The sequence below is a fragment of the Dermacentor albipictus genome, chromosome 7, assembly GCF_038994185.2.
Source record: "Dermacentor albipictus isolate Rhodes 1998 colony chromosome 7, USDA_Dalb.pri_finalv2, whole genome shotgun sequence".
Taxonomy (NCBI): domain Eukaryota; kingdom Metazoa; phylum Arthropoda; class Arachnida; order Ixodida; family Ixodidae; genus Dermacentor; species Dermacentor albipictus.
In genome coordinates this window covers 2589767-2603385 of record NC_091827.1, presented here as the reverse complement: position 1 = coordinate 2603385, position 13619 = coordinate 2589767, and the positions used below count along the sequence as shown (strand labels likewise).

The 13619-nt window shown below is 47.2% G+C and overlaps 1 protein-coding gene across 1 annotated transcript in view; it reads left to right on the top strand.

The window, feature by feature from the left end:
- The first annotated feature begins 3179 nt into the window (after positions 1 to 3179).
- The window catches only part of LOC139047653 (uncharacterized), a 67614-nt gene continuing 57174 nt past the window's right edge, over positions 3180 to 13619 (top strand). Inside the window, exons 1-2 of the mRNA XM_070521519.1 lie at positions 3180 to 3447; positions 7425 to 7689. Of these exons, the coding sequence (XP_070377620.1) occupies positions 3409 to 3447; positions 7425 to 7689 (304 nt within the window). The 5' untranslated portion in view covers positions 3180 to 3408. The remainder of the gene's footprint in view (positions 3448 to 7424; positions 7690 to 13619) is intronic.

The window sequence follows — 13619 nt, the reverse complement described above, 5'->3', positions numbered from 1 at the left end:
TAAGTGCAATTGCTATTAAAGGGCCCCTCACCAGGCCTGAGGGGAACACTGCAGAGCCCTCTCTAAACAACAATGGTATGAGGTGTGTAACTCGATCGACGGGCAGCTGCGCAACGGGGGCACCTGGAACCTCCTGAAGCATCTCCTCGACGAGACAAACACTAAAACCAACCAACGCAACACACTGGCGCGCACCCTACACACAGCAAAGCGAGAATATTCGAGCAATGAAATTTTATCTAAACTAGTGAAGAAGTACCTATCAGTCGCATCGGGCCCTACACCACCTTCCCCTGACTACGAAGGCTCCGACAACCCTGAGCTCGACGCAGAATTCGGGATTGAGGAGATCAGGCAGGCGCTCCATGCCCTCAACGGCAGATCGGCTCCGGGTCCGGACAAGATCACAAACAAAGCTCTACGGAACCTGGACGAAAAGTCCATCGAATACCTAACGGCCATCATTAACCAAACATGGAGCAGCGGTAAAGTCCCGGAAATGTGGAAATCGGCCAACACCATTCTCATCCCCAAGCCAGGCAAGCCGCCCAGCCTCGATAACCTCCGCCCAATTTAGCTCACATGGTGCGTGGGGAAGGTTGCTGAGCACGCAATCCTAAACAGGCTTTCACGCTACCTGGAGGACCACGACATTTACCCACACAACATGATCGGCTTCAGGGTCGGACTGTCGACGCAGGACGCGATGAAGCTCATCAAGCATCACATTATTGACTGTAATACGCGGGACACGAGAGCCATACTAGGTCTAGATCTGGAAAAGGCCTTCGATAACGTTCTTCACTCGTTCGTTTTGAACACAATCTCGAGTCTTAACCTGGGGAAGCACTTTCATTCCTACACAAGATCTTTCCTGTCAAACAGAGAAGCCACCCTTAAGATCGGGGACCTGACTTCAGACATGATCAAGCTGGGGTCTAAGGGGACGCCACAAGGGGCAGTCATATCCCCAACCCTCTTTAACCTCGTCATGATTGGGCTATCCAGGACACCCTCTGTTATCGACGGTATCAGTCATACCATATACGCAGACGACGTTACCATCTGGTGTACGGGAGGTAGTGACGGACAGGTAGAGACGGCCCTGCAAGAGGCGATTGATGGTATCGAGAGATACCTTGAGTCCACGGGCCTTCGGTGCTCAACGCACAAGTCGGAACTGCTACTTTATCGACCCAAGCGCAGAGGCCCGAAACCAAAGGGGTGGAAACCACTCGCCGAATGCGACATAAAACTGCGCACAAACGACGGAGGATATATTCCGAGGGTGGATGCTATCCGGATTCTCGGCATGATGGTAGAGTCGAATGGTTCAAACAACCAGACAGTGCTGCGACTCACTAAGAAGACGGACAATGCCATCAGACTGATCAGAAGAGTGGCCAACCGGCAGCAAGGCCTTGGAGAAGATAACCTCGCGAGATTGGTACATGCGTTCGTAATGTGTCATTTCACTTACGTCGCGGCTATGCACAACTGGCAAAGATCGGAGCGGGATAAGCTCAACGCATTAATCAGGAAGGCAATCAAGAGAGCTCTCGGCCTCCCCATATACACTCACACGGAACGCTTACTTCAACTTGGCATGCATAACACGCTAGAGGAAATAGCGGAAGCACAGGAGAGGGCCCAGTTCGTCAGGCTATCTACCACACAAGCTGGAAGACACATGTTACAGGCGCTGGGCGTTCCCCCCACAGTAATCAAAACAAAGTTCTGTAGCATCCCTCGAGAGCAGCGGGACCGCATCATTGTCGCCCCGATCCCACGAAACGTCCATCCAGAGCACAACGTGGGAAGACGTCGGGCGCGCGCGAAGGCTCTCCTGGAAAAGGCTCGTGAACCGGCTTCGGAGAACAGTTTCGTAGACGCAGCGCGCTACGCCGACGGACAGGCCTTCGCTGTAGTTAGCGTAGACCATGAAAGGCAAATAACAAACGCAATCTCGATTCGGACGACGTCCTCTGAGATCGCAGAGCAGGCTGCAATAGCGATGGCCTTATTGGACGACAAGAGGACATCAATCTACAGTGACTCCATATCAGCTGTTAGGGCATTTGCCAAAGGAACCATGTATCCGAGCTGGCCCTAAGGATACTAGGAAGCAAGGAGATCAAGCCACACACATTGATCTGGTTTCCAGCCCACATGGGACAGATCGAGGGTGCCCCGCCCAACCTCAACGAGTCGGCACACGGAGCTGCGCGAGGGATCATCAACCGCGTAGCTACCGGGCAGCGTGACGTACGCTGGGGGTACTGAAAATCGGGACTCTCCTTCCTCCTACACCGAAATTACTAAGCACTTTTATTTGGCTCGGAGGATCTACCCCCTCCCACATTGCAAACTCAATAGACCTCAAGCTTTGACACTAAGGCTTCTACAGACGGGGGCTTACCCAAACCCCCTACTTCTTCACAAAGTGTACCCCGAAATTCAGACAACAAATGCATGTGCACTATGCAATGATTTAGCGAATGTACCTCACATGCTCTGGCGATGTCCCGCGTTACACAGCGATAAAACAACACTTCTTCACGTTGGGATGCGGTCCTACACAGCCCCAACTTCGATGAACAGTTATGGGCTGTCCAACGGGCCCGCGACGCGGCGGAGAGTCTCGGCCTGTCCCGACGTGGGAGCGGCCCGCTGCGCGCTAGTGCGCGCCCTAAAGTACCCTAATAAAGTTTTTCATCCATCCATCCATCCATCACCAGGCCTCATAGCTAATTTTGGTAAGCAAGGACCAAAAGCCCCCAGATTTTCTCTCTCGCGCCCGCTCTTGGTGTACCCACTGGACCAACGCCTCCTCTAGAAAGATGCCTGCGGCGTCGCTCGCTTACCCATTGTAGCCGTCGCGCTTTGAGTTGCGGTCGGTTGTCAAGAGATGGCGCTACCTACAGCCCTATCTCCGCCAAGGGGGCTGGGGCGGTGTGGTGTCGCGGCGGTAGCGGCGGCCGCGCCGGCCGCGCTTCCATGGGGTGATGTGCGCATGCGCGCATGTGTTGCAAGCGACCACCGCAAGGATCGCTCGCTACCGCCTCACGCGGAACGGAGGAAGGAGGGAAAGGTAAGGGCAGCAGGTTTTCGGCGCACGCGGCAGGCATCTTTTTAAAGGAGGCGTTGACTGGACGCACGTTTGCATCACGTGACAGAAGCAACCAATCACAACTGTTCCTCCGCCCGCTCCAGCCCTTGGTGGATCTCGCATGCTTCCAAGTATAAGCACTTCATTACTTCACATTTAATCCATTGCTTTCGTTTACTCGTGCACAGTTTGTGATACCATCTGCGGCGATGTAGCCCTTGCATTCAAGGAAAAGTAGCAGACGACAAGGTTGACGGTGATTCGCTTCTTCGGCGTGATGTCGACGACTCCTTGAAACCATGGCCATGATGTTTTGGCTTCAGTGGATGTTGTTGAAGGTGAGGTCATTAGTGGCTTTCCGGTTTCGAACACCTTAACGATTGCGCGTAAGCCAGTTTCTTCATTGTGCCGCCAGATTTATAGCCAACCGATTCGGCTGACCTGTGTTTGGTTGGTGCCGTCAATGCTCTCTTCGATATCATGTAGCAGGCCCGTGGCCATAACATTTTCTTGAGAGCAAACAACGTTCTCACACATCTTTCAAATTCGGATGTTGTTCAGCGTCTTGTTTCTCTGCAGCCCAGAATTGCTTGACGACGCGTCTTGTGGGCCAACACTTGCGGCGGATTATTTTAGCTTGCGCTGGCATAGCGCGCTCTAAACATCCAACCTTTTCGATACCTTTCTCCGCAGTACTCGGTTACTCGGGTTAGGCAGGCGGGGGGATCAGAGTCCGACACCACCTACTTCCGCCTGTATGAAAGTTTTGGGAGTCTGTGTCCAACAGCTGCAGCGTCATAAAACGAATCACTTGGTACGAATGATAACCGCCAAGTATTTGAACGCAAGGAACACTTTGCGTGCTCAGTTTTGCACACTCAACTTGACTGGTCGCAACTGATGCGCAGTATAATACAGGGTTAATGTTCACCACTGGGGTCACCCCCTTTATCCATGCACACGGGCGATTTGGCATTTTGGCCCTGCACGGCCGAGAGTCGAACCTGCGACCAGAATTTCGTTACCTAACTAGGCTAGTTGGCAATCCCTGTTGATCACTTACTTCGGAGCACAAAAGGACACACACTACAAGAAAGAACGCCTTCCACTTTCTCATACCAAAATTTGTCATCGTCAACAGCGGTGGTACTGTAGGGAACTGTGCAGTGTAAGACTGTCCTTCTTTCCTTCTTTCTTTCTTCCTTCCTTGTTTTTTTTTTTTGAGATTTAGTAGTGAATGTGTTCTACCGAGAATAATTGCAGACTAGCTGTGCTTGCAATCATGATATTTCTAGTCTAATGATAGCACACAACCTTTACAGATAAGATTTATGTGTTGCTCCTATTATAGGCAGTTAGTTCATCACATTATGTTCGAGGAATGTGCTGCACGCACTCAGCCCAACAATTATTTTTCCTGCATCGTGCAAAGCAGTTATAGATTATGCTTTTCGTGTGTGACATGATATTTTAAGTTGACACATCTTAAGGTAGCTCAAAATGTCTTTGTGTACGTGTTGAGCAACTACTATTTTGATCCTCTGTTGTGGTGAGCGAAGGTTTGTGCCGAAGCCTGTGCACCAATATGTTAGTGTTGTCACAGATTTAAAAGTACATTCAAACCTTGACATGGATATACCGAAGCAAATCTAAAATTTGCACTTTATATTTTTGCTCATGTATCAGCATGAGCATTAGTTAATAGTTAAGGGTGGGTGCATATCCCAACTTTGAGATACGAATAAAATATGTGCTAACTATTTATATTTGAAAGTGAACTATTTGGTATTTTTGAATATCAAAACTGACTTAGATATTTTGCAACAATTGCTTGTTTAAGTCTGGTTCCTGTTCTCGATCTGCTAAACAATGTATTGGAAGTTATCAGAAGTGATAAGACGGCAAATGTTTTCGAAGCAGAGCAGCAACAAAAAGGTTAATTAAGCGTTTTCTGTTTTTGTTTCGCAGTGCAAGCCTGTGTACATGATAATCTGTGATTTACGCTTGTAGTCTTTCACTTAGTGTATTTGCCAGTCTAGTCGTGTAGTTCCATCTTTTATGCTATAATCAGTGATATTTTCCATACAATGAGCCCTTGTACATGTAATGCCAGCACACAAGTCTTACAGCAGCTTTTTCTTCTTTTTTTCACAACTTCTGATCTTTTTTCAGTAACTATTTAGTTAGTGGCAACCATTTAATCAGCAGCTATATATTCTTGGAAGACTTGCTTGCAATCTGATTCTAAAGATGGTCAGAGGCTATTTCTGCAGCTTTTTATGACAATTAGTAACATTATGTTTGAAACAACTGATCCTCATTGTCTCTGATAGAGAGATGCCTCTTTTTTTCACAAGCATGGTACTTGACTATACCGAAATATGGTCTCCTGCTTTACATTTGTGCATCTGCATTTGACTATTCTATATTAGATACATACTATTTGTATTTGAAAAAAGTTGACATTAGCCCACCTCTACTTATAATGATGATGATGAAACATACAAAATAATGAACTTGTTCCTTTCTGCTTAGGCTGGGTAAGCCAGAGATGAAAAAGCAGGAACAAAAGATGTGTTTAACAGTGATGCCTGCAGTGGTGATCAGTGGTGATGCCATCCTGTACCTCCTGCAGCACTTCACTGCAATGTCAGCAATGTTGCAAACTTTGACAGCATTTACTCGGGTCTAGTTAATTGCATGTCAATGAAGGAGGACTACATTGCATTTGAAAAGAACCAAGCAAGGCTCAACCTAACAAGTTTCCAGAATTTTTCCTGCAGTGAAATGGCCCACATACAACAAAATATGTTAAACATCATTATAACCTAGTCCCATTACACATATACTAGTTCTGCACTCATTATAAGCATATGATTGTTGTACAGATGCCAATGATCTTACTATGTTTTGTTTGCACCCAGTTTAGGGCAGAATTGATTTTAAAATATACAGTTGCTCTGATATGTAGAGCTACATTATTCGGATGCATACCTGCAGCAAACCCACTTCATAAATGAACTTCATAGATAATTCCTTTGTTTGGGGCATCTCATCATAGCTGTGGTTACAGAGGGGAGTGCCTGTTCACAGTGTCCCTACAGATCAAGTAATCAACACCTTGAGTTAAACAACAATTTCAGCACATTTTTTACTAAAATTTTAGCATTTCTAACCAATATTTTGTATTTGAGCGAAGCTGTTTACCGCTACCCCCCAACAGCACAATCATGTCCACAGACAGAAAAGTACGAGCAAAAGCTACCGAAATCGGGAATGGCTCATGCCCCCTCTAAGCAAGCAAAAAATGCATCATAGAGAACAACATGTCGAAAACTGCGATCATCAATGGCTCACACCACCCCTATAAGCGAGCCCGTGTATGCAGCGCCCAGATCGAACATTGAGTGCTTCATGTGAATGCACGTTTCGGCACTGGCAAGCGACCACACCACACCGGTGATTGTTGTCGATGATCTTAATGTGGACATTGTCAAGCCACAAAACAGATGGTTTCTCCAGTTCGTCGCCGACGAGTTTGCCTTGATGTGCTTCACCGATGCCACTCAGCCAACAACCATACATAGCAAATCCCCGCGTAGGTGTGAAGTTCTGTGGCGACAGCTGCAGACTTTCACCTTTTTGTCCCCTTACCTCCTCCACAGCATTCATCCCGCCATTTACCTTTCTCCCTCTTGTAAATTCTGTGTCTCTCCCAAAGCAGACTTAAACCACATCATGTGGGGGTGCCCTAAGCACCTCCTTCCCCCTTTCCTCAAGCAATTAATATCTAGTGAGGAGCAGTGGGAGGCTGCCTTGCGCAGCTCCAGGCCCGATCTTCAGGAGGCCATTCTGGAGTGGGCTGAGAGGATAAAGGAGGCCTACTTCAAGTAGTTCCTCCCCCCACCCTCTATTCCATTGCCTCCTTCCCTTTAAAGAGGGATAAAGTTTTTCATCATCATCACATGGAGCGTGTCCACTCAAAGAGCGTTTGAGTGGTTAAAACTGAAAATTTATCCATATATCATAGTGACCACAAAGTATTGTTGGCGATTGTTATGAAAGCAAATGTTTGCCAAAATTTTACTGTTTGTCTCGTCGTCATATTGTAGGTGGTGGTCCCCCCACAGCTTCGCAGTCCAACTACCTTCACACGGTGGAATGGGTCCTGATTTCTTGGGGAAGCTTTTACTGTAGTGTTTTTCAAACTTAAAGTTTCACAGGTATGGGCAAGTGAGGCGTGCCATAATACATCTCAGCCTTGTATTCCTCATCGGTGTCTTTGCCAATCAGTGTTTGCTGGAATGGTTTCCAGATGGTGGTGTGGCTGGTAGTGCTGGGTGGGCATGGCATGCGTGCCAGCTGCCTGCACTGTGCCACAGGGCACTCCCTGGGCCCTCCGCCATCAGCCATTCTGGAGATGCCACCCCCGCCACGCCTTCCATCATTCCCCAGCTGGGCCGGCCCCATCTGTGGTGGCAACCACAGCCGCCACTGCCACCACCCTACCCACCATCATACGAGCACATTCAACGGCTCTGCGGAGTCCTCCGGCTGGTGGCTCATGGGGCCTAGCTCAGGTGAGGCAAGCCTGACTGCTTTTGACAGTGAAGCTGTATATGGCTAGGGCATTTCTGTCATCCGTGAACAACCCGCGAACTAGCTCGTTGGCCCCCTTGGCACAACTGTGTGAACGCACTCTTGCCACTGCTCACATGTTGGTCGTTGTCGTCACCTTCCACAGTTGGTTCCGTTGCTGCTCCTTGCTTAAGGGGGTATGAGCCATTTGTTGGCAAGAGGAAACTATTGTCATCATCATCACTAATAGCGATCATCATCAGCATTGGCTCGAGCATCGACGTCTTCTTCCACAGCTGGCTCCGTTGGCGCTCATCATTCCAGCACAGAATTCCATTTCTCTTCTGTCATCATAATGGGAAGGCCACATAATTTTTTTTTATTTACAGTGGTATGAACCTTTGCTTAAGCAGGTACTGTAGTAGCCATTCATGACATTGTCATACGTGACGGATGCATTTAATTACAGAGGTGATACGAAAGTGTGTGTGCATACCGATCAGGAAAATAAATATGTTTGTACCTTTGTTCAAAATTCTGTCACCTCTGTGCCGTGTGCTAAACACCTTCCCTGGTCATCCACCTTCACAGAGTGGAATGGCTCATGATTTTTTCTACTGGACCTCTGTAGCTGTTCCGGGTAGAACTACTTATTACTGGGATAGCAATTATGCGGGCACTTCTACAGCACTCATGGTGTGGCCATCATTTCCCGCCCATCTGCGGCCTGCTTTGGGTGGCCAAGTAAGGCTGCGATGGTTTGTGGGCCAAGGAGCTCAAAACATAGTGATGGGGGGGCGTGGACACGGAGAAACGCTAGCACTGTGACGCCAGTGCCATGACTGCCCGATGGTATTCCGATGGCCGGTCGTGATGCAGGACCACCCACTCTTGTCAGCCATTTGGCACTGAGGGCTTGTTTGTTTTATTGATACCTCAAGGGTCTCAATAGCATACCTGCCATCCCCCCAATTCACCCAGGAGACTCCCGATTTTTTACTGAACTTTCCGATTGTACGATCACTGTCTTATATCTCCCGAAAAGTTATCTCTGTTTGCGCAATAATGGTTTTTGCGAAACCGGCACCGCGGAATCTACAGCCACATCGAAATCGTCAGCGTCACCAACAACGGCTGCACTAGCACCATTGGTATCATCGACTAAGCAGCCAACTACAGTGCCTAGTAAGCCGACCAGAGCGAGAGCCAATGTAGCTCTTGCATTTCATGCATGCCTTCCTCCATGGTACATCTTGTTGCTGCTGCTTGTGTGTATGATTAATGTTGGCTAGGCCGTGTGTGTGCGGTGCACAGTGTATAGTTACAACCCTCATGTGCTTGATGCCATGACGCTATAAAAGCCCAAGAAAAGGTATTTGCAGAAGTTTTTGCGATCTTATACTTCTGAATTTCCGTGCTTTTTCACATCAAGAAAAGGAGAACATTTTGCATTTTGCACGTGTGGATGCGACGTCAGCGTGTCTCACAGTGGCAAAGACAACTTGAAACTGCACGTTTCCATGGCAAAGCATCAAAGCTATGTTTGCACCGCTAAGCAGCAAGACAACATAGGGAACTTTCTCTGGAGCAACTGCAACGACAGTGTTGTACGTATGGAGTGCCTGTTCACGGGATTCCTTGTCGAACACAACCTACCCCTTAGTGTCAGCGACCACGTTGGGGCCTCTCCTATGGAAAATGTTTCTGAAATGTGACTAGGCGAAGCGTTATGGATGTGGACGAAACTCTGAAACGCAACTCTGACGAATGTGGAGGTGGCCAACCTGAAATTTATTTCACATGCATCGCTCTCGAGTCTTCGTTTCTTTATTCAGAGTTTCTCTTAGCTGCTGCCCAGAGATTCCAATGAATCTGCTGAAGACGCTTTAGATGCTCTTGAAGCTGAGTTTGCTACACTACTGGCTTACAATCTTCAAGAGGACATTCTGAATGAAGAAAGGTGGGATGTGCAGTGGTCAATGGTTGGAAAAATGAAAAACACTAATGGAAAACATGTTTCACCGAGTTGCTAGGGTGTTGCTCGATTTATTCATGATACAGCATAGCAAGGCAGAGTGGGAGAGGATTTTTAGCACAGCGTGAAAAACTAGGACTGAATTCCTCTCATTAATGTGCAACACAACCCTCTAACAACTGCTGCTAGTGAAGGGCCGTCAGTCTGGACCATGTTTTGAGCAAGGCTACTCCGACAAATTTTTGAAATGAGCAAAGTCTGCTACTACAAGATCCTTGGAAAAGGACTCATCGAACACTGCCTGAAAGTTTGAACAAAACACCTCCCCCCCCCCCTCCCCCCTCGGTTCCACCGGAAGTTGAAACAGTGAATGCAACCCTCCCTACTTTGGCGCGAATAAAAAGTATCCCGGCTTTTGATCTCGCCAGGTTGGCAGGTATGCAGTAGGACATTACATGAGGGATCGGCACATAAAAAATGGGAATGATGATGATTGCATTGCAAAGATGAGTCAAAAGATGCGTGCAGTTTGTCTTGGAAGGCCATTTCAGTCTCGGGCAGTTTGGACAAAGAATGACTGCAGGAACGTAGTGGTGCGGGCTCGTGGCGGGATTACCAAGTTTGGACGGCCTGTTCGACGAACATGATGAGCCAGCTGGATCAGCTGCCCGTCGCAAGGTATGGAGTAAAAAAAACCTGTAATAGAGGCATAGGCGAGAGATGCGATGATGAGAGGCAAGAGGCGATAGGTCTAGTTTAGATTTTAGTGATGAAAGGCTAGTGTGATATGAGTAATCTGAATAAATTAATCGAGCAGCGCAGTTGTGAACAGGTTCAAGGGCTTTAGTGAGATTAGTTTGGTAAGGGTCAAAGATAGCACATGCATATTCAAGTTGTGGTCACACAAGCGTTTTATAAGCAACTGGTTTGACAAGTTGATGAAAAGATTATGGCGAAGATAACCAAGAATTTTGTTAGCTGAATTGATTATATGGCTTATGTGATTTGTCCAAGACAAATCGTCGGAGAGGTGAATTCCTAAGTACTTGTAAGAGTTGGTGGTAGATATGGTACAGTTATTAATCCAGTTGTAATCCAAGCTTGTAATCTTGCAGGCAGGGGGGATGTAGTAAGGTCGACGATGGAATGAACTGTGTACAGTCTTACTAATGTTCGGGGACTTGAGCCATGTAGCACACCAGTCTTGAATGTGAAAGAGATCCGCCCCAAAGAAAGAGACGTCAGCGAGGTTATTTACAGGGTGGTACAGGACATAACCATCAGCAAAAAGACTTATTACAGAGGTTACAGTGAGTGGCAAGTCATTCATGTAGATTAAAAATAGGAGCGGCCCAAGAACAGTGCCCTGAGGTGCACCAGACAGAATGGAGCAAACAGAAGATGTAAGATTAGCATATACAAACTGTTTTTGGTTAGTTAAAAAACACTGGATCCAGTTAAGGACAAGTGGCTGGATGTTTAGGCGTGATAATTTTAGCAAACAACGAGCATGTAGAACCTTATTAGAAGTTTCTTTGAAATCTGGGGTGTCAGTTGGAATGTTACAGTCGAGGTTTAAATGAATATCATGAATAAATAAAGTTAACTGCATTTCGCATGAGTGATCTCTCTGGAAGCCATGTTGATTAGTTTGAAAGAACTTCGCTGAAGTTAGGAAGTTAGCAACATGAGAGTAGATGACGTATTCCATGATTTTGGAGCATACGCTGGTGAGTGAAATGGGACGGTAGTTATCTGGGGGAGGCTGATCAGCTTTCTTGGAAGACTAGAATGACCTGCCCTGTTTTCCAGTCTCTTTCAACAGTGCCTCTGTCAAGTGATTGCTGTGCTGAAAAATGATACAGAGGATTGAACTACACACATACTTCGCATTTTTAACACTTCGGCATTGATTCTGTCGGTCCCATAGAATGGTGAGCGCTTCAGGCTATCTATAACCTTAACGATGCCTTCTTGCCTAAAATCAATACCTTTCGATGGTGGAAAATCGGGAAATGGTAAATCTGCAAGTTCATTGGCAGATCCTTTTGTAACCATTGAATAAAATGCAAGGTTCAAGGCATCAGGAACATCTGAGTCGGAAGCAGGGTGTCGAACCGGAATGTTTTCAGGTTCAATTTGGGTTCGGGTTCAAGCTTTTCAGATTCATTTCCAGGTTCGGTACCCAAGCACCATTCCGTTTCAGTTCGAACCGGTTCAAATGGGTTCAAACGGGCTGAAAACAGCGCCAAACAACAAGACGAAGAGAGTGGCACAGACCACAGTGCTGACTAACAACCAAGTGTCTTTATTCTTTCAGTCAGCACATATATACCATATTTACTCGCATAATGATTGCACTTTTTTTTAAAAAGAAATGATGCAAATTCAGGGGTGCAATCATTACGCGGGTTAAGTTTCCCACGAAAAGAAACATTTTCTTTTTTCATCCCGCATTTGCTGCAGGATGGCAAAGCAGGCGGCTGCCCAGCTGCTGCTGTCAGTGCGGGATGCCAAAACAAAAATGGTGGCCGGCGGAGCAAACCAAACGCCGAATGCAATTATTTTTCTTCTCATGAGTACATTACGCACATTGAAACAGTTTCTTCCGTATCAGTAATGAATAATATTGTTGATATCAGCAAGCTTGCGACAATAACATAGCCATGTCCACTTTGAGGGGACAAAAACAGAGGTGGGCGCGCCTAGCTGCCAGTGACATAGAAACTCAAGCAGAACTTTTTGTTGGGCTAGTTGGTGCATGTTACTGAAGTACTAAAGCGCCAAAAAGACACAAGAAGCGCTTGTCCGTGTCTCTTCTTGTGTCGTCTGTTTGGCGTTTTAGTACTTCAGTGACATAGAAACATATGGATGGCATGGTGCGGAAACTGTGGTATTTGTCTTCACTGCTATTCTAACACGGCACGTTTCCGCTAAGGGTGGGCGAATATCTTAGCTGTGTTGCAAGCGTCGGCGTATGAATAGGGTACACTTCTAACGTATCAGTGTAAACTTGGCCACTATCGTTGCCGCTCGCGATTTGTTGCGTGCCCACAGGTGCAGAGGAGAAGACTTGGAAGGCGCCCTTTATGTTATTGTCACGTGGTAGTGACGTTAAAGAACACAGTAGCAGTACTGTGAAAGACAAAACTAGCTTTTATTGGGCGAACCTGTGCCCACAAAACAGGCTACACTTAAAGCACAACGATAGCGGCGAACACAGTCGGCGATCGTCGAAAATCTGATCAGCGGGTCAAGCGCGTCGGCTTTTATACAGAGTCGTCGAATTTTCCAGACTTATCTTTGGAACCCGCGTGCCTTCCATAAAATTCTACATCATTCGCGTCAGGCGAATAAATCAGATAACACAAGGTTCAGCGATAACAGACTGTAGATAGAAGCATCGATAACTTTCCAGAAACTTCGGATACATGCAAGCGCGTCCCGCGCTGTGCGATAAGATTTGTTAGGCGGCGAAACCTGGTCGCCCGATAAATATAAATACACGTGTCAATACCCCCTTCTTAAAAAGCATCGACCCGATGCTACATACAAGCGAAATAAAAACACCCGTAGCAAAGAAAACAACAACAAAAAATAAGGAATTTCGTCAGCGTCCGTGAAAGGGTTTAAGGCGCACCACGTGGACCACTTCAGATCGTGCGCGGCGCCGCTGTGAATGCGAAATGCCGTCTGGCACGACCTCATAGTCCATAGCGCCAATACGTCGGATGACCTTGTAGGGTCCGAAATAGCGTCGGAGTAGTTTCTCACTGAGTCCTCGTCGGCGTATCGGTGTCCAAACCCAAACACGGTCGCGGGGCTGGTACTCAACAAAGCGTCGTCGGAGGTTGTAGTATCGGCTGTCGGTCCTCTGTTGGTTCTTGATCCGTAGGCGGGCGAGCTGTCGGGCTTCTTCGGCGCGCTGGAGATAGCTAGCAACGTCAACATTTTCCT